Here is a 20,287-nt window from a genome sequence, read left to right on the forward strand (position 1 = left end):
GGCACTTCTTTCACGTCACGATGACATACCTCTAAATGTGAAGGGCTCTTCTTTTCTTTCCCAGCGACGCGGACGCGACCGTACCAGCAGCGCGTCGGACGAGGCCGACAGTTTTTTCTCTCTTACGCGACCCTCTTGATTTCGGAGATTCTTTCTCCCTTTCGTTCTCCTTTTCAACCTTCCCTTACATTCCCGTCTTCGTACCGAGGGCGGTCCCCGTGGTCTTCGCTCGCAAGATTCGGCGAAACGTTTCGCGTGCGAATAACATTTCGAAGTTGTTGGACTTGACTTCGCCGACTACGGGGGTGGGAGGAGAAATGATAATAATTTTCGAACGAGAAATCTTTGATCCAAAAGCCACGTGGGTCCTCCCTTCGTCGATTTACGCGTTGTCGAATTTTCGTCGAACGAAACAAGGAGGAATTTGTAGAGAAAAAAAAAAAAAAAAGAATATACAATATATAAAAAAAATACGAATGTAATCCGATCAAAGGGTGAAATTTGGCAGACGTAAAACGACCAAAGGAATGGAAAGGTCGGGGGAGAGTAAAGGTAGCTGAATATAGGGACCAAATGCGACCAGCTGTCGGGCCAGCACCCCAAATACTCGATAGTATCGCTATACGTATAATCCCTGTATATGTATACTGTTTTACTTGGCCCGCTGTGACCACCGGATCCCACCTTGTGGCGGGCTACACCTACGCCGACTGCCACTACTACTTTTGCAAAACCACCACAATTTCGCTTCAACGATACGAATCTGGAGCTTTGATGTCCGAGGAAAGGGAAGAGCCACAGCTTAGGTGTCGCTGGGGTATTTTGTCCGGAATAAAAAAAAAAAAAAAAAAAAAAAAAGGAGGAAGTAAAAGTTTTTGTTCGGATAAAACCAACGTTTAACGGCGATCTTTCGGCCTTTTTTTTTTTTTCTTTCATCCATTCGCTCTCATTTATTTTCCACCCACCGTCGGTTCCCGCGACATTTTTATTTTTACAAAAATTTTTATCGCCGGTTCGCTTTTATTTTCGCTCCGTCTACAAGGCGTTTAATTGATCATACGAAAATAGAACGGTTAAAATTGTATCGGGGTCGTACGTTTCGCCGAAACAATTAGGTACTTAAATCTCTATGAGCAACAAAATCTAGAATTCTATAAATTTTTTGAACGTCTCCAGCCCCGGCGCACACGTCGTTGTTCCCGCAGTTAAAGCACTATCGGGGTAATAAAATTCCAGTCGAATGTTACGCTCGTCGTATTACAGCCGGCGTACACACGATCAGTGCCATAGGACACGTACAACGACGTCGTGTGTACGGAAGATATTGTACATTAACGAACTGAAAGTAATAGGGATGAAAAAAACAAAAAACAAAAAACAACAAAGAGTGAGAGGAAAAAAAAATGGGTGCAGAGGGTAGTAAAACCGGTAATTACTGTATAAATCGCAAAATTTAATTGCCTGCACAATTAGCGTCGAGAAATGCAGAAGCATGAGTAGTTGTGCGGGTGTAGCGATACGGCGGTGTGGCAGCGCGCAGTGTCATGTATCGGGAGGGTTCACTTTTTTTTTTTCATTTTCTTTCTTCCCATTTATTTTTACGAGAATTCCGGCAAAACTACGGTCGATTCGGGAATTGGGTAGGTTACCCGTGTCCGGGAGCCTCGGCGCTCCGGATTTTTTTTTTTCACCCCTCTATTTCGGGAAGAGATTCAACGAGGAAAGACGCGACTCTATCGGAGACGTAAAGCCCGCCGCGATTACCGTGGAAAAAGTGGGAGCAATTTCGAATCAGAAAAGCGACCTCCGGCCGATCGCGGAGAGAATAAAACGGCCTCGCACTCGCAGATATTCGCCGAAAGTCCGAGTTATCCCTTTCTCGGTCTCATCGACTACCCGTGTACACGTATACGCACCTATATACGTACGCGCGGGGGTTCGAATCGCGGGTATAAAAATATTTTACATAAGTTCACATTTATCGTATATCCCGGCGGTGCGGGTTTTTTCCAAACGAAATATTGCGCGACCCGTTCGTTTTGCCGAGCGATTATCGGGGGATGAAAACCCCGCACACCCCCCACCCCCCCAACCCCCGTCCGTCGAATATATTTCCGCGTTCTCTCCCCTCGGTATAAAATAAAGTTATTCGTACGATATTTGCGAGTAGTCGCGTCATGATTTCCGATGGAATAGGAGGCCAATTACACGTCCGCATTTACCCGTGAAGAAAGAAGAAAACGGGGCGGTGTGGATCGCGGGATGCGGCGGAGGTTTTTCCTCTCGGAACGGAGCGCGCGGAAGGCGAACGAACGGTAAATATGATCCTTAAAGCGTTATCTCCTCGGAGTGAAGCAAAGCAATCGAATCGTTATCGTTGAACACGTCCGTTTTATTCTCGACTCGATATCTTTCCGGTTTACGAAGAGAGGGGCGGTGGGGCGCAAAAAACATGCGGATCCCGAGTAGGGGGGCAGGGGGGGGGGGGAGGGAAGAATCTCGAGGAGCGGAGGGGGCCGAGGGTTGTCGTTATTCCCTTGCGTTCCTTTCTCCAACGACTTTCGAGAGTTTATAAAGTCTCGAATCTTCGAATAATTCCGAATCCCCGGCCACTCGTCTCCCCGATCGCTGTGCACCTTCCTCTTCCTCTTTACGTTTACGTCGCGCATCGCGTTATATATCCCCCCCGCGACGTAGGTGTGTAACGTATATGTACACGAGGCGCATACCTGTGTACGCGTACATAACTACGTACATATCGATCTCGACGCAATTATCTTGTCCTTCTTTTTGCATGCAAAAAAGAGAAAGAAGGCGGGGGAAAATGAGGGTAAAATAGCCAGCTTCGTAGCGCCCTTTTCCCTTTTTCAGATCGTGCCTTCCGAGCTTGAAATTCGCTTTTTCTTTTTCTCTCTCTCTTTCTTTTTCTTTGCTTATCTTCTTAAGTTAACGCAGTAAAAGTTGTTGGTTAACAGCAGCGGCGCGGATTCGCGCTGGGAGAGAGAGGGGAGGAACCAGAAGGAATATCAGATGGACTTTTTTTCATCGTAATTATTCGAGCGCAATTTTCTTATGTATTTATTCGGTATTTTTTTGCGTAGCCGCTTCGCTCGAAAAGGAGATATTCGCTCGGATTCGCGTGATAAATTTCTTCGTTCGCTACGAATTATTTCCAAACAACCGCGGCTCGATAATTATAGATTTATCGGTCGAGTCGGCAGATTCAAAATACCCCAAAAAGTGACGACCGATCGATCGTTCGACGGTAGAGAAAATCATGTGTATTTCAATAATCATTTTCGTTTTCAAAGCTCGTGGTTTTTTTTTTTCAGCCGGTTCTTATCGCGATATATTTGATCGATCGTCGGATCGGCCAGTCATTCATTTGGTTCGGTGAATCGCAGTTCAGATTCAGACTACACAGACGACGCGTACTCCGTAGGACGAGGGAGTAGCGTGTTTCAGTGCGTAATAAAGGTTGATGGTTAATTAAACGCGTTAGCTAACTACCACCTACCCCGGTATAATATGTAGGGTTGCATTTTCCACCGTGGAAAACCTACGTGAGGAGTTCGTATAAAGTTTACAGGGTAGTTAGTTATGAACTAACCCCACCGTCTTTCACGAGCTCCGCGGCACCCCCTACCCAACCCCCCCCCCCGTCCTATTCCATCGCGTAACGATACCTCGTCCGTAATAATTTCCGACCGAATCAATCGCGATAATTGTCGAAAAAAATGGCGAATATTTCCAAAGTCTCGCACTCTTTCACACCCCCCCACCCCTGCGAAGGCCGGGGGGACGTAAATCATCCAACGCGATGTCGTGTGTAGTAAATATTATACGGTAAAATGTAACGAGATAGCGAATACGCGTAGACGGGCGACACATTGTTTCGCATTTCGCATAATACGTCGGTTGGAAAACGCATAATTATCGTTGGGTACGTCATTCGTATAGTGCATGTGGTTCACGGTACGACGGGGATGTTCGACCCAGAGGCGTATCGGAGCAACGGCAGACGTCCTCGTTTCGCGGATGCGGTGCAGGGTCGGTAGAGACGCTCGTTTCCCCTTTTTTTCATCCCCTCCGCGCATCGCGGTAGGTTTCTCTCTTCTGGCTGTATAAATTTCACCGCGTTTCCTGTAACTCGTTGCGCCTCTTTCCAGCTCATATGGTTCCGATTTTTCCGCGCAATTTTTTCAACCTTTTTCCGCCCACATTCAACGCGATGAATATGTGTCGGGGAGCGCGCACGTGCACCACCTTACCTCGTATCGTATACGGCGCGGGTCGCGGTAGTTTTCTCAGTTTTTAGAAAATAATTCCGTTGAAAATTGTACCGCGATACGCGGATAGATACAACGCCGTGTAGCAGAGTTTTACGCGTGTGTGTGTGTGTGTGTGTGTGTGTGTCCGGGTGTGTGTTATCTGTACGCGTAGAATGTAACGTTGGTAATTAGATGTGTAGGTATACGTAGTACGTGGGATTACATATAGCCGGTTTTAACAGTTGCGTGTATGTGGACGATATCCGTATATACGCGGGCGAACGTTACGCGTATACGTGCACATGACGTTAACCGTTTTGGGTATATATATGTATATATATACAAATGCGGCGGTAACGAGATTACAAACTTTAATTATAATTTATACTCATTACGATCATTAATTGGCTACGCGTATGTGTCCGTACGGATACCGTAATACGTATAGCATACGCGTACGTACGTACGTACGTACGTAACGTAGACGCGAACCTTTTCACTCCCCGTATCTCTTCGTCGTTCGCTGTTATAACTGTAACCCCTGAACTCCGTACACCTAAACTACAATAATATGTTTATGGATCCGAACGCCTTTATCCCTCGGATAATCGCTTTAGCCGAATCAGAAATTACGCGAGTCGCAGTCTGCGTATGATTATACGCTATTTCGTCACTTCGTATAACTCCGTAAATCACGCGATAAAAAATCACGTCGCTCGCGCGGCGATTGCAGTAGAAGAATCAATGAAAAACGATTTTTTTGTTGTCATTCCAAGTGTTACGCGTGCTCGATTGCACGCTACGCGTTTGTCGAGGAGAGAAAAAAAATAAAGATTGCCCCACCATTTTTGTTTCGGTTAACAAAATCACATGGTAAACAGGGTGGCGAGATGCCTCGCTGCTAAATCAACGCGCGCGCCCGCGTAGAATCGATTTTATCGGAAACGCGGTTGCGGGAGGATTTCTTTTTTTCGGGGATAGAATTTCCGTCACGCGTCATGTCGTTCGTATTATGTTCTCTGTGTAGGAGAGGGGCGAGAGAGGGAAAAAGAGAAACAATCGCAAGTAGCTAAACGGTGAAGGAAAAGCAACAAAAAAAAAAATCCAAAATACACTCCGCAGCGTAAAATTCATGGATAATTTCGAGGATACGTTCGTCCTTTCTTTTTTCTTTTCTTTTTTTTGTTTTTTTTTCATTCGAGTCCTTTATTTGTCATCTTTTCTTCCTGGCAGTTTGCCGCCTCGTTGAGAGAGTATAGAACACGTAGCTCCTGTCTCTTATTTTTCTCTTTTTTTTCCGATTTCTTTTCTCGTTTTTCCTCTTTCTCTCCTACTCATTTTTGCCGTTCTTCGGGACGCTGCGCGGCACACCTCGCGCTTCTGCTGCTTTTTCTGCGAACGGTGTTGGCAGGGGTTTGCCGCAGAAAATCAGCAAACGTATTATTTTCTTTATTTGTATTCTCTGCTCGTAGGGTGCGAATCAGGCGAGCAAATAATTCTAATGCGAAGATGCTGTGTAGCTATACACCGACCTGTACAACGCTTCCTACCCACCAGCCTTCGCGCTGCATCAATTTTTCCACCGCCTCACCCTCCGGGCAAAGCTTCGCGTATTTTATTTCCTACTATACGATAAATGTGCGCGTTGTATCGACGAAATTATTCCTCATCCGCGTCCCTATGGGTCGCGTAGCTCGGTCATCGGTACGTCGATCGATGCGTTGTAAGAATCGTATGAAAACGAGATCTATACGGTATTCGTACGGATCTATTGTGCGTTACATACAGGGCGTATAATGTACATCCATGTAACTACTCGGGTAAATAAACACAGGGAATACTGATCCGATAAAGTAGAAGTATCGGGGCGATTGATACCCTGCAACTTCGTAACACGGGGGCACCAATGGAGCTAAACTCGCCCCCTGAGCTTCTCGGCTATCGTGGTTTTCAATTTTCCTTTTTTTTTCCCTTTTTTTCGTTACGGGGGGGGGAGGAGATAGTCCCGCTAAAACGTGCGTTCGGAGCTAATGATGGGAATGGAATATATCGAAAATGTATTTTGGGTAACTCGAGACTCGAGATTTTCGATTTTTATATTTCTGCGTTGCACGTAACGTGCGTCGATACCGCGCGATACATATCTCGCCCCATTGTTGGCGTTAACAATTTTAATCTGTTTTTTTGTTTTTTCTCCTCTTCCGCACACTTTTTTCGAAATTTTCGTTCATCCGCGGGTCCGCGTTTGCCGAGTAACGGACATATTCATACGCGTGCCACTTCAACGCGACCGCTAGAGGAATGGATAAAATAAATTGAATTTTTGAGGACCTCGGTCGTTATTCCGTTAGTTTGATACCGCTGGCCTGTTATTTCATCGGTATCGGCTGGGGTACTTCAATTTTATATACGCCGTCTCTGATTTCAATTGTTTTTCGCTCGTGCGCCTATTTGTACGGATGCAACGACCGTACGCCGGCTGTGCGCATTACAATTATTTCCACGCGGACTTGAGTATCGCGAAAATTCATACCATTGCGCGTCGCAAATTTCCACTCAAATATTCTGAAATCCCGATTTCCGCGCGCCGCGACGTTTACTCCGTCGAATCGTCCGGTTGATCGTTTTAGTTTTTCAATCGGGATGTTCTCCAGCAATTTTTTTTCCACTCTTCTGGAGAAAGAAATTTTTTCCCGGGCCGCATCCCCGATTTTTCGCGGCTCACGTACCTCCGTTAAAGTTCTCAGTCCTCCAATTAGTATGCGTCGGACGCGCCGCGGGACCAAAGGAAATTCCGTTCGACGATTCGTTTATTTATTTCTCAATTTTTGTATATTTCTTACGTTTTTGTCGCCTCTTCTTCGACCCGTAGTATTACGAATTTTAAGAAGTTTATTTTTTACATCTCCGCTTCCTCGGCGCTAAATAATTCAAACTTTCATCGTTCCCGTACGATTCGGGTACACGTACACAGGTGCATCGGGTACACGTAACGTTCGGAGAGAAAAAAAAAAAGAAGAGTTAAGGAAAAATATATTTCCTCATACGGATATACCTCGCAGAGGGATACCGTTTAATCCGACAATGCAGCCGAGTTGTTCTGTACATAAGAGTACACGTTATGTAATATATAGTAATAGGGGGGTTTACTCGTTTTCCAAAAGACCGCAGAGTCAAAGCTATATACCTGTATGTGTACCTGTAACGCTCTGTGGCGATTCAGAAATTGCGCGGATACTCCCCGCTACGACTTCAACTTCAACATCAGCCTCAGCTTCGACTTGCCGATGTATGTACTGTACGTTACATGTATTTCATATAACTGTATCGGTCGGCGGGCGTATCGACACAACGTACGTACTTCGACAATGGCTCGTGTCGAGGTATACCTTTCCCTTTATCAAGTTTTTCCCTCGTCGCAGCGATGGATCGAATCGAATCAAATCGAAATGAACTTTCTACTCTTGATAAAACGTACCATAGTCCTTACAATTCTCGCTGATTCCGTGTAGCTCGTAGATAGCCACGATATCGCTCTTGTGTACGTACATACGTACGATCGAAGAAAAGTAGAGGGAACTTTCTTGCGTTTATTTATTTCAGAAGTAAGACATTTTAGGATAACGTGAACGATTTCGGTCATTCGGCTCGTTCGTCTTCATTTTTATTTCTCTTGCAGTGCATTTGCTTCGTTTATTTCTTCTCTGCGCGCAGATGTCTGTATTCTCTCCTTTACTTTTCGTTCGTTTTAACGATCCCCAGTAAATCGGATACATCAAACGAAATGATTTCCACTTTTATTTATTTAGTTCAACGTTCGTTATTGTCTCCGATTCTTTCTTGCCTTCTTTATCGGCGGGGACAATTTTTTGTCGGAAAAATTTTCACCGTACATACGTTTACTAGAGTGGGTTGGAAAATTTTTTTTTTTTTATTTTCTCAGCATGGGGGCAGAATTTTTACCTCATAAGAAAAGAAAATTTTTCGAATGTGGAAAAAATGTTGTACTTGATATTTTGAGGTAGCCCACTCGATTTTTGAATGAATAATTAATCAAGTGGAGTACTATTCGAATTTCTCGGTCTACGAGGGAGCTCGAGCTTTGCTGGAATCAGCGCAGCTAGCAGGGTAGCGCTTTGTTGTGAGACGTCACCTTGGGGGTTGAGCAGAGGTGACGCCCCAAAACAAACCGCGCACCCGTAGCTACCTGACTCCAGCTAAGCTCGGACTCCCTCGTAGACCAAGAAATTCGAATATTTCGACCCATGCACGGATTGCGACGAATCAAAGTGGGTCTACGACTAAAACCGAACGATATGTCTTATAATTTTTCTGCTCCCAACAGCGAATAATTGATGATTACTCGATCGATTGCATAAGTGGATGATTTTAGCTTTCAGATTTGGATTTCGGAGCTGATTATACGTGAGATTACCCTTGGAAAGCCAAAAAAAAAATCGATTTTTGGGCCTACATTAAAATACTTTGAAAAATGATTGTATTACACTATTCTTACGTATTTTGACCTCAGGAATCCGAATCTGAAAGGAAAATTATTCTATCTCTAAAATTGACCAAGTTATCGCCAATTTTCAGCTTTTCGGGGTCGAAAATTAAAAATTGATTTTCTAGTCTATTTTAACGTAATTTGAGCTCAGAAATCCGAATCTGGAAGAAAAATTGATCTATCTGCAAAAATGATCGAGTTATCCCCATTTTTTCACGATTTTTGGCATAAATTTGAGGATATCTCGAAGGGAAAAAATCGTAGCTCAATTTGGACAACGGATTCGTGTTCCTGAGGTCAAAATACATAGGAAAAGTGCCATACGATCAATTTTAAAAAATAAAAATTTTTGGTCAAAATTTGAAAAAATCGTAAGGGGTACCCCTTGGAAAAATCTCAAATTTTGACCAAAAATTTTTATTTTTAAAAATTGATCGTATGGCACTTTTCTTATGTATTTTGACCTCAGGAACACGAATCCGTCGTCCAAATTGAGCTACGATTTTTTCCCTTCGAGATATCCGCGAATTTGTACCAAAAAATGCGAAAAAATGGGTATAACTCGATCATTTTTGAAGATAGATCAATTTGTCGATCGGATTCGGATTCCTGAGCGCGAATTACATCAAGATAGACTGAAAAATAAATTTTTTATTTTTGACCCCAAAAAGCTGAAAATTGGCGATAACTCGGTCAATTTTATAGATAGATCAATTTTTCTTACAGATTCGGATTCCTGAGATCAAAATACATAAGAAAAGCATATTAAACTCCATTAAAACAATGATTTGTTTTTTGCTCAAAAATCGAATTGTATTTTGGTTCTTCAAGAGTAATCTCACGTATGATCAGCTCAGGAATTCAAATCTGAAAGCCAAAATCATCTACTCATGCAATCGGTCGAGTAATCATTCGGTGGAAAAAATTTTTTCGCTGGAAGTACCCCACTCGATTAATTATTTATCCAAAAAACGAGTGGGCCTGTACCTACTGATATTATAATACGGTAGATTACACCTATAGGAAATAGTAATGACTCACGTTGATATACGACACCATAAACACTGCAGTTTGGTCGTAAATTGAAAGAATAAAAAATGGGAAAAAAAAACTCAAATATAAATCCAAACGGAAGAAAATAAGAGGAACGTACGTCCGCTGCACCGTAAGGAGACGAACGCTCCTTATTTGCGATTTAATAACCCAAAAGATACCAATTTGGAAATTTAATGCATCGACCATTGATTTCCTTCTTCCCCCTACAGTCCTGTTATCTTCTTTGCATCCTCCATCTTATACATCATATCTGGTATCGGTGAAGCCGAGTAGGAAATTCCAGGGGAGAAAGCTGCGGCAGAAAATTTCATTCCAACGAAAAAGAATCATCGAGAAATTACCGGTATGATTTTATAATTCCACCAATTTGACGGGAATTCGAACAAGCGTAATAAGCGTAATGGCAGGAAACGATCGAGTTGGAAAAAAAAATCGTTCGTTGTTCGACGCTGTATAAATCGGATTGACCAATCGCGCGATTTTCGTCAGTCTGAAGAATGGAATTAAAAAAAGAGCAATACAAACGTAAGGAGCAAAAAGTTGATGGAAGGTGGAAGAAAAAAGGTATTAAAAAATAAATAAAAGGAAACAATGAAGGTTTCAGAGTCAAGCGGACCGGGTAGCGCGCGTTTCTATACCGAAGAACAATCATCGTTCTCATTACGCCGCCGTATAGCCGCGCAACGCGCGCGGTCACATCCGAAGTGACTGGCATAATTTCCTTTTCTTCCTTTTTCATTCCGTCTTTCTTAGTCGTGTCCTTTTATCGTTCCACAGGTAGACGTATAATGATAATACAACGACAACGATCGCTCCTCGAGAGATCGGTTACAGTACACATGTTTCTAATAACCGCGTGAGGTTGCACAAATTCTCGTAGCCATTTCTCGGTTGACACCGTCGCGTTATACCGTAATGATCCGTAGAGGATTCAGAAATTTGGTACGCAAATTCTTCGCTCAAATTGATCGGTGGAACGGTTGCACGTGGCGTACGCGTAGCGATATCGTAATATGGTAATGTATGTGGCCACGGTGCGTCTAAAATCGTTCAATTTTGCTAGGTAGGTACAAAGTCGATTCGGTGATCCAGCGAATTGAGAATAGTGAACGGTATCCGTGAGGGGCCCATTGAGTCACGGAGCCGAGCGTGTAATCTACTTTTGACTGCGTTACCTCGGGTTTATTCCATTGTATTATTTTCACATCGGATTCGAAGTCGCGTCAACGTATTGTACCGAGTAATTCGACGGTACGGAGTACGGAACGACGCTGTTATACCTTCGTTCGAGTGTCTCGGGGAAAAAAAAATTCCTCCGCCGATTTTGTGTCAAGGAAACTTAATCGTTACACACATACCTCAACTTTCGCGCATTACGAATGCGCGCGAGCCCATTAATAATTGTTAATCAGGTTTACCGGGTAAACTTGGAAGGTATATCGTTGAAATTTTCGGATGAAGTTGGAAATAGTTAAAGGTATTCATATTTTCTCGCCGTCCAGCGTTCGTTCAATCGATCGCAGGTTCTTCGAACTTCCATTTCGATCGGACGAGGTGATTTTTTTTTCGTTTTTTTTTTTTTTAAATACCTCGCTCGATCGTCTCGATCGCGTGTGTTGCCGTCATCGGAGTACGAGTGACGATGTTTCTCCTGGTGAAAATTTCACGAAACGATCGCGGCTTTTATCTCGGCAACTTTTCTCGGATACGATCCGCGCGATCTTCCAGATATTACAACCTCCGATAATCCTCCTCTCGACGTGTATGAAAACATCGTACATCTCTAGGACGATGTTGTTCGTGTAGAGAGAGAGAGAGAGAGCAAACGAAACAAGACACATCCTCCCCGAAAAACACACGGAAAATAAAAGAAAAAGGATAACCGAACGATAATATTTTCCCAAAGAAAATTATACCAGTTCGTCTAGTGTACGTATATACCCATCTATATACCTACGTAAAACTCAAGTATATACAGCTTCTGTACACAGGTTTACTTAGCTGCTTCTCGGATTTTCTTTTTCTTTAATCCCTCGTTTTCTTTTTTTTCTGGTTTTTTTCGACAAACAGCGTTTCGGTCCAGCATCTGCGAGTTGTTAGCCGGCTCTTAACGCGTGGTTTGTTATCATTATTATAAATGTCGTGGTCTTTCGAGAGGCGAAGAGGCGAAGAGGCGCGTTCTTCTTCGAACGTGTAAGACGACGGGCATTATGTACCGGTGTATAAATGTTAAGGCAAACTATCCACGAAGCGACAAACAAGCGATAAAATTGCCACATCGGGTATACCTCGTGGTTGTTATACATACATATGGTAAATATAGTTGTACGTACGTACGTACGTACGTACACGAGAGCGTATTAATTGTGCGTATTAGGTGCGTATACGCATATTAACATATAGAGGAACGTGTAACAGACGAGAGATCGTAGAGATAGAGACGTTATCACGTGCTGTTCTCCGGGCGAGAATCGTAAATTGATACATCTCCCCGTGAAACGCGACGGGGGAAAAAAACGAAAATTTGAAAGAAAAAAAAAAAAGGAAAAAAAAAGAAAGGGCGGCATATCGGGAGGGAGGGACCCGAGAGTCATGCATAAACATAAGCCGTCCTGCTTCCGGTTTTCACGTGAGAATTATGCGTGTAGATGGTGATTTTCGGGTTGCATAATATGGTAATTAGTAAACAAATTTGTTGTGGAACCGATTGGAGAATAATCTGGGATTATAAGTCGTTTTCTTTTCTTTTTTTTTTCACATTCATCACGCCCCGAGGCGATTCATAATTGTTATTGATGAAGTTTTCGAAGGTCGCTCGTACGCATCGCTAATCAGCCTGATGGGTGTATAATAAGTAACAAGTTTTCTACTTGTTCCGATTAATTGAACGTCTGGAGGTTTGTTCTTTTTTTTTCTGCTTTTTTTCTGCTTTTTTTCTCTCCTTTAGAAATGGAATTTGGAGAACTAGTTATCTGTGAGAAATGAAGCGAACTTGTGAATGATATTCATGTTGCATAATGCCTCGGTATAAGGTCTGTGAAAAGAAGCATTTATCTGGATTTGGTAGCCTTAAACGTGAAACGAAACAAGGAACGTAGGGTATTGGATGAAGAGAAAGAGCGGGAAAAGCAAAAAAAAAAAAAAAATAGAAGAAACCAACAGCGGCAATGCGTCGCGTATATTCCATTTCCCATACAGCGTAGGTACCATCGGCCAGCTGCCAGAAACGCGACGGGATACGAAACAACCTCCTTCTTTTATTCCGACTTAAATTTACTGGCAATACTCTCTTTTCTAGCTTCTTCTTCTTCTTCCACACACCGGCTTACGCCGCCGCGGTCCAAGCATCCCCGTTCAAAAGGAGACCATATTTCAGGAACTCCACTTAGCTATATGGTATATAACGCTACATACTTTAGCTACCGCTGCACCTACCCAGACGATACGGGACGGAATAAAAAAAAAAAAAAAAAAAAAGAAGATTATCATGGTCCGTAATAGGCGATCGATCATTGTTATCGTCCCGTGTAGGATAAGGTCGAAGAATTTTCGAAAAAAACACACGTACCTAATTAAATTACTTTTTCACCTTTTTTTCTTTTTTTCTTTCAAAAGACATTTCAACGACCGGGAGACATCGAGGGACCTGCGTTGATTCCACCAGAAGTCGATCTAATTAACGCTATAACATCGGGTAATAACAATCGTCGGAGCTCCTCAAAATTATTATTCGGAATAGGAATTATCCCGTATTCATCGGAGGGAGGAAACCTGTGCGACCGTCGAGCCTCTTAATCCCGTTTTAACGATTATTGCTTATTTATTATCTCCTCCCAGGAGTTCCTGCACGCACCCCGCAGTCGGTCCTCCAGCTTTCGACCTGTATAATACACCGTACAGCAGATCGTTAATTATATCCGACCTGCATAAGAGACGCCCGGACGTTTCGGATCGAATAAAAAAACAAAAAAAAAAAAAAACCGCTGCGAACGGAAAAAAGAAAGGATAAGAAACATCGACTACCGAACGATGCCGATCCGTCGTTAGGAATTCCGTTCGATTTTCCGGTTCGCTTCGACTCTTCGGGGCACTTCTTGAGATCCTGACAAAGGACCCTGTCGGAATTAGAAGGGCGGCGGGAGGGGGCGTAACGCGGAGCGTTCTTTCTAACGGAGAAAAAAGGTGCAGGCGACGTCGACGCGATACTCCCACCCACCCAGAGGGTGAATTCTTCCTGTGAGAATTTCACGCCACGCGACGCGTGCGAGTCCGAAACTCCTCCTGCATCCGCGGAGTTGGGAGTTCGAGCGGGACCGAAGCGACCGACGATTACCTTTTCGCGTGCGAATCTTTATTGAGTTATACGCGAAGGGGGAAAGAAAAATGACGAGGAATGTGGCCGCGTCGCCGTCCTATGAAAAATTAAGAGAGAAAAGAAGAATTAGATATATCGTGTGTGTGTGTGTGTGTATACGCGAGTCGCAAAGCGATTCGAAATCGCCCGGGCGTTGCAGCCCGCGAATACATTAATGGCCGTGGCAATTTCTTTACGGGGATAAATCGGGCGTAGGTAGGGCCGTGGAAAAGGAGCGCGTACCGAAGAATGAGAAATAGGCGAAGGGTGGGGTGGGGTGGGGGCGAAGAATAAGGAAATAAGTAAAATTGGAAGCGCGGAAGAAGACGACTGGCGACGGGACCGTTATTAGAAACGTGTTTCGGTTTCCTGAAAAAGCTGAGCAGATAGAGAGGAGAAAGAGAAGAGAAAATAAAAAAAAACACAAAAATAAAATTAAAAAAAAAAAAAAAACGGGGAAAATGGAACGAAAAAAAAATGAGAAGGAACGATTTTCACCCTGTACACGTATATAAGCGTCACTGATCGAAATTTACCACCAACCCTACCGACCGCGACAATCTGGTCAGCCCCGAACCCCCTCGACCTTCCACCGTTTTCTCGGATATCGACGAAATCCTGGATCTCCGGATCTCCTCGATCCAAAATGGAGAGAAAACGGGTAGAAAGTGTATAGCGTGCGAAAGAAGAGAGGTAAAAAAAGAATACATATACCGCGAGGAGTAGAATGGATGAAGAGAATAAGAGTAAAAAAGAAAAAAAAAAAAAAAAGAAAAAAAAGGGAAAGGTAAAGACCGATAAAAATCTGACAGTGATTGTGAGTCTTTCGCAACTACGATGTTTACCCAAACTCATCCGCAAACTCCACTCTGGTGCGCGGCTGGAAAGCTCTCGCAAGCTTATTCGCGGAGATGAATCTTCTCGGTAGCGTTCTTTTTGTTTTTCGAATTTTTTTTTTCCCTCCCCTCGTTTTTTGCTCTCTCTTTTCTTTTTTTTGCCCTCATTTGCTTTTACACCGGTAAAGTTTTCGGGGCAGGTGAAGGTAATTTTATTTCACACTTTTCATTCCTGCCGAAAGTTCGTCTGGTCCAGATGGAAATGGTCGCATATCGTTGCGTGATTTTATTGCATTTTTTTTCCCCCGTTTCCGGGCAAAGCGAGTCTTACCCACAAATATTTCTTCGACGGTATTTTCGTTTGTACCGAGGTGAAACCCGCGACCTAGCGAAGACGCGTTAACGAGCAATTAATAGTCGGTTTCCTGCATACGAAGCGAACGCTGTCGACGCGTCTACTCTACATATCTTTAGGGGTGAACGTAGACGGCGTAAGGATATATCTACACGTGTATATAACCGTGATCGATGAGGGTTCGGATATAACGCGCGGAAACTCCAAAGGCTTGAGGAGTAGTAATCGTAAATTTTTTTTTCTCACGGAGAGACGCGCGTCCTATATGTATATCCAAAGTGTCGAACGCCGAGGATATAATAATATCGTGGGGGATGCAGTAAAACCGGCGTAATCCACCCCGCGGGTGCCGGCGAACTGTGAGCCGTTGGAAACTTTTCTTCGTTTCACAATAGTTTGCGTGGTTTTTTTTTTTTATTTTTATTTTGTTTTATTTTTTTTTATCATCATCCGCTTATTTCAAATTTTATTGCTCGGATACGTGTGTGTACTCACTCGGCTTATCCAGATCGGATATAATATCATCCTGTTCGTAAACCTGGAGGTCCGCCGATCTCAGAAAAAGTATAATCGTCGTTATTATGCACAACCACATTTTGTCGAACCTTAATTAACCGCAGCACCTGCACCGTACCACAAATCGGAATGATAACTGATATTCAATCATCGGCGAACGATGGGAACAATTTTACCCATATCCCTCGCAGCGTACACGCTCTGTTATTTCGATGACCCGATTCGTCGTTATTTACACATAATATTACCGTGCACGTAGATTCGTTAAAACACACTCCGTTAATTTATCAACATTTATTTGTCCGTCGCGCTATCATCACGCAGCCAGTGGCGTTCGCCGATGCGATTGATTCGAACGAACCCCGACGATGATCCTGATCGTTATTGATTTATCGATAAAAATCATCTCGATCGTTGACTCGCATTTATTTCCCCTGTTAATTTTACGTCCATTTGCATTTCCGTAGTTTCGATACACCTGTTGTACTCTTTGTCAAACGGTACGACTCTCAGCTATCGATTCTGCAGGCACGTAAAACAATTGGATTCGAAATCATCTCGTGATTCGCCTCGTTGCGGATAACTTTACCCTCGGTCATCACCGCACGTTGATTCACCGTAGATTCGAACGTTCGATTTTATCTTCGATCAAATTTTCACACACCCCCGCAAACGATCGACTTCGTTCACGTCAGTTTACACCCGGATTTCGATGGAAAGAAAAAGAAATTTTCGTCGCAAAATTTCACCTCGGGAGGATTTAAATGCCCGCGCCGCACAAATCGACCGGGAATTTCAAATTCTCATATCTTCACGGGACGGAATCAATCGGTCCATCGCGACGAAAAAATTTACTCTTCAAAATCCATGGTCATCGGCTGTCTCGTGATAATTCACAGGTGAATCCGAACCGGTTTTCAAATTCGTTAAATTCCGCACTTCGAGTAACGATTGCTCTCGCACCTTGTCAATTATCGCACTGCGGATTCGGTCGATTAAAAGACAAAAAAAACAATAAAATAAAAATCTAATCAAAAATGCGACGAAATAATTTTCTTTATTTTTTTACAACAACGATCGTTTCATTCTTCTATCGTCACCCCGTTCGATTGGGATAATTGTTTTTCCCTCTTTTTTTAGTCTTTTTTTTCTTTTCTTTTTTTGATTTTTATGCATCGATTTCGCAAGCGAATCGTCCTCCGTCGTTATCGGCGAAATTCCATGCGGCCGTTTTATTTCCCATACATTTAACGCGGCCTTCGAACGAGCAATGAATATCCACGTCGAGTCCTGACCCAGCGCGGCTCGGTACTGAAGTCTGAAGCCATTGATAATCCGCAGCGACCGCGCGACGCTCGCGTGCGCCTCCGACGCCTGCACCGTCGCGGCGATGATACGATACGACGCCCGTACGATATAGCTGTATGGAACGCGTGTATAGTACGTTTTCGTAATGGTCCAGTTTCGGCCGGAGTCGGCGATCGTCGGACGTACGGGGCGAGAGGTCAAACAAATCCCTATGATTTACTAGCTCACCTTAATGAGGGGCCCCTAATCACCTGAGCTCAAATCGCATCCCTCCGAAATTACTTGGAAAAAGAAGCCAGGGGGAAAAGAAGAAAGGAATTCCGACAATTATTCCCGTATCTCCGTCTCCGTCTTCTCTCATTTTTTTTTTTTTTTTTTCTACGGATCTCATTTTTCAGCTATCATATTATCCCGAGGGTGCTACACACGGAGGAGAAAAAAAACCTCGTTCGAAAACGACATAATTCTTACATCGACGCGAGACAAAAAAAAAAAAAAAGAATAAAAAAAAAGAATAAAATAATACAAAAAAACTTCAAACACAAAGAGGGGTTCGAAGTCGATTGATTCACAATACCTACCCCGCGTTTTACAATAAATAAAGGTACACGATTTCCATACATATATATTTAAATTACAATAGAATTTTAATCGATTTCCAAGCAAGAAAATTTCGTTCGGTCGTATTTCGGACTCCGCTGCGTCGTGTGATCGATCGATTCATAAATAAATCGAAACAAAAAAGTCGGGGAAAAAAAACCCGAGTAAAAAAAGATCAGGACCGACAAAAAAAAACGACGACTTTGAGGGATAAAAAATATACGAAGAGCGACACTTGTATATTATACGGGCTGCTGTTCAGAAACATATATATTATCTTGAAGAGGAAGTATCTCAGGCGATATCCAGCTTCTTTTTGATTCGCTTTTTCTTTTTTTTCTTTTTTTTTTTTATCATTTCGATACAAGTACGTATACCGTATACAGTTAATGCGCGGGATTGAAATTTTGTTTGCGAGATAAATAGAGAGAAAAGCAAGAAAACCGAAATAATTAATTTCAAAGGAAAGGATAAATTCGAGAATTTTTCGGTCACACCGAAAATTTGGCAAAGACGGAGAGGGGATGAAAAATTCGAGAAAAAAACGCGAAGTAAAAACGTGAGTGAGAAGAGGAGCGAATACTCGTTACCGCTGAAAGTGGGTGCATCGATCCTGCGAGATCCTTGGAAAGGATAGCGCCCGGGGGTTCGCGACTCCGAGAACTTTGGGGTTCCGTTTCTGATAAATTTTTGCCCGTTGGACCCGATGCACTCGACGGTCGGTAGGTATAAGAAGTCAACTCGTACCTCAACCTTTCACCTTTTACCTTTTCACCTTTTGCACGGGGGATCTTGTATCGGCAACACCGATCGGTCGAATAGCGTTCGCCGGTTTTTATCTTACCTTTTTTTTTTTTCTTCTCTCGCGACCGGGATCGGCGATAATTTTCCACATTATTTTACTCTCCGCCGATAAATAATGTTCACTCTCATTTCCCGCATTAAGTGTACGCGGATTTTATTATACATGTAATATATGTACATACTTTAATATAAATAAGCCTCTTACGAGGGAACTTACGCGTCGCGCTTTCTCTCTCTCGCGAAGGTCCTCGCGGACAGCGTCTGCGATGAGATTCTTTTTCCCCCTCAGGTTTTTCACCGCCCCAGCGGAGGTTTCTCAATATTCTTCAATGGCTTCCATCTGCAGCCAACCAACAGATTCATTTTCAATAAAGCATCTCCAAAGACCACCCCCTCCCTCCCTCCCTCTCTCCCTCCCTCCCTCGGTCGAGGCATTTTTACGTACCTTACGTACCTTCGCGGTGATGTATATCAACGCGAGATTTCGATCGAATTAAAAGGTGACCGGGGCAAAAATCACCGAAAACTATGTTCTCCCTCGAATCATAGGTGCGTGTGTGTGTGTTTTTTTTGTTTTCTTCAAATTCACCCTCTCCTCGTGCCCCCTGTAATTGATTCGGTAATCCTTGGAATCGAATAAAAATCCGACATACCTTTATTCGGGGAATCGCCGATAAAATGTGGCGGAGGATGACGAGGAGATAAGGAGAGGTGGAAGGGGAGGTTTCCGAATCGTTGACAAAGAAATACCCGTATAGATCCGCGTTCTTTTTAACGTTTTTATACACATCCACGGAAATCCAATTCCGTGGGGTATATGTATACGTACAGTGTGTGTAGGTATGTGGTACGGTGGCGTGCACGGGGCGCTCGACTACGTACGTTTTGAAACGTTTTCAGCTCGCGGAGAGCGAGAGAGGAGAAGTGGAAAAATAAAACCGAAAAACCGAAATAGAAAAAAAAAAAACCGAGAGAGAGAAATGAAAATAAAATGTACAGGTTCGCGTATCGTTTCTCCGGCCGTTATACCCGTCGCGAACTCGAACCCCGGAGAAACCGGGGGATCAAACATACGAAAATTCGGGGGTACGGGGACGAGCCGAAATTTACATTCAACTACCCCGGCGAAAAAGGAACGCCCAAAGGAACTCGACGCCCTCCGCTGCAAGTTCGGAAGCAGCTCTACCAGAGATTCCGTTGAGGGATAAGGGAAAAAAAATGAAAGAAATTTCACGTATAGCATAAGTAGCTTGAGCGGATATAATAACGGCTGTAGGTACGTAACATCCGTATGAATATTTGTATACCTCTGTCCGTACGAAATTCGTGCGCGTACTCATTTATTTATATGTATATTTAAATATTTCCGTCCGTTCGTACGAACTGCAGATCGGCGATCGCGGCTCGTTAAATCCGGCGGTCATTGTAGAACGCGAGTTCAAAAAAGTAGATTATATCTGATCCGAAGTTCCGTGAATTATTCGGTCGAGACGAACGGCAGCAGCATCGGGATCGCAGATTATTCGGTTCGGACGTTTCGTTCTTTCGGTCCGACCGAAAGCAAGAGGCAAAAGAAAAAAAAAAAATGACGAAGATGCCTGTTTTCAGAGGCGTACGACGCCCGGCTATCGGCCGTAATATTTCATTTCGAATGGTTAAAACAAACTCGGTAGGCATCGA

At 43.4% G+C, this 20,287-nt stretch overlaps 1 protein-coding gene across 2 annotated transcripts in view; it reads right to left on the reverse strand.

The window, feature by feature from the left end:
* The window catches only part of LOC105689312 (hemicentin-2-like), a 48,938-nt gene extending 29,991 nt beyond the window's left edge, over positions 1 to 18,947 (reverse strand). The window contains exon 1 of one of the 2 annotated variants that reach the window (XM_048651606.1): positions 18,825 to 18,947. Coding sequence is in view for 1 of the 2 variants with exons in the window: in XM_012406230.3 (XP_012261653.2) it covers positions 15,875 to 15,974 (100 nt within the window). In the remaining variant the exon portion in view is untranslated. Of the gene's footprint in view, positions 1 to 15,874; positions 17,223 to 18,824 lie in introns of those variants that run through there. The other variant, XM_012406230.3, reaches the window with a different exon arrangement.
* Positions 18,948 to 20,287: the final 1,340 nt, after the last annotated feature.

Source organism: Athalia rosae, chromosome 3 (assembly GCF_917208135.1).
Source record: "Athalia rosae chromosome 3, iyAthRosa1.1, whole genome shotgun sequence".
Lineage (NCBI taxonomy): Eukaryota > Metazoa > Arthropoda > Insecta > Hymenoptera > Athaliidae > Athalia > Athalia rosae.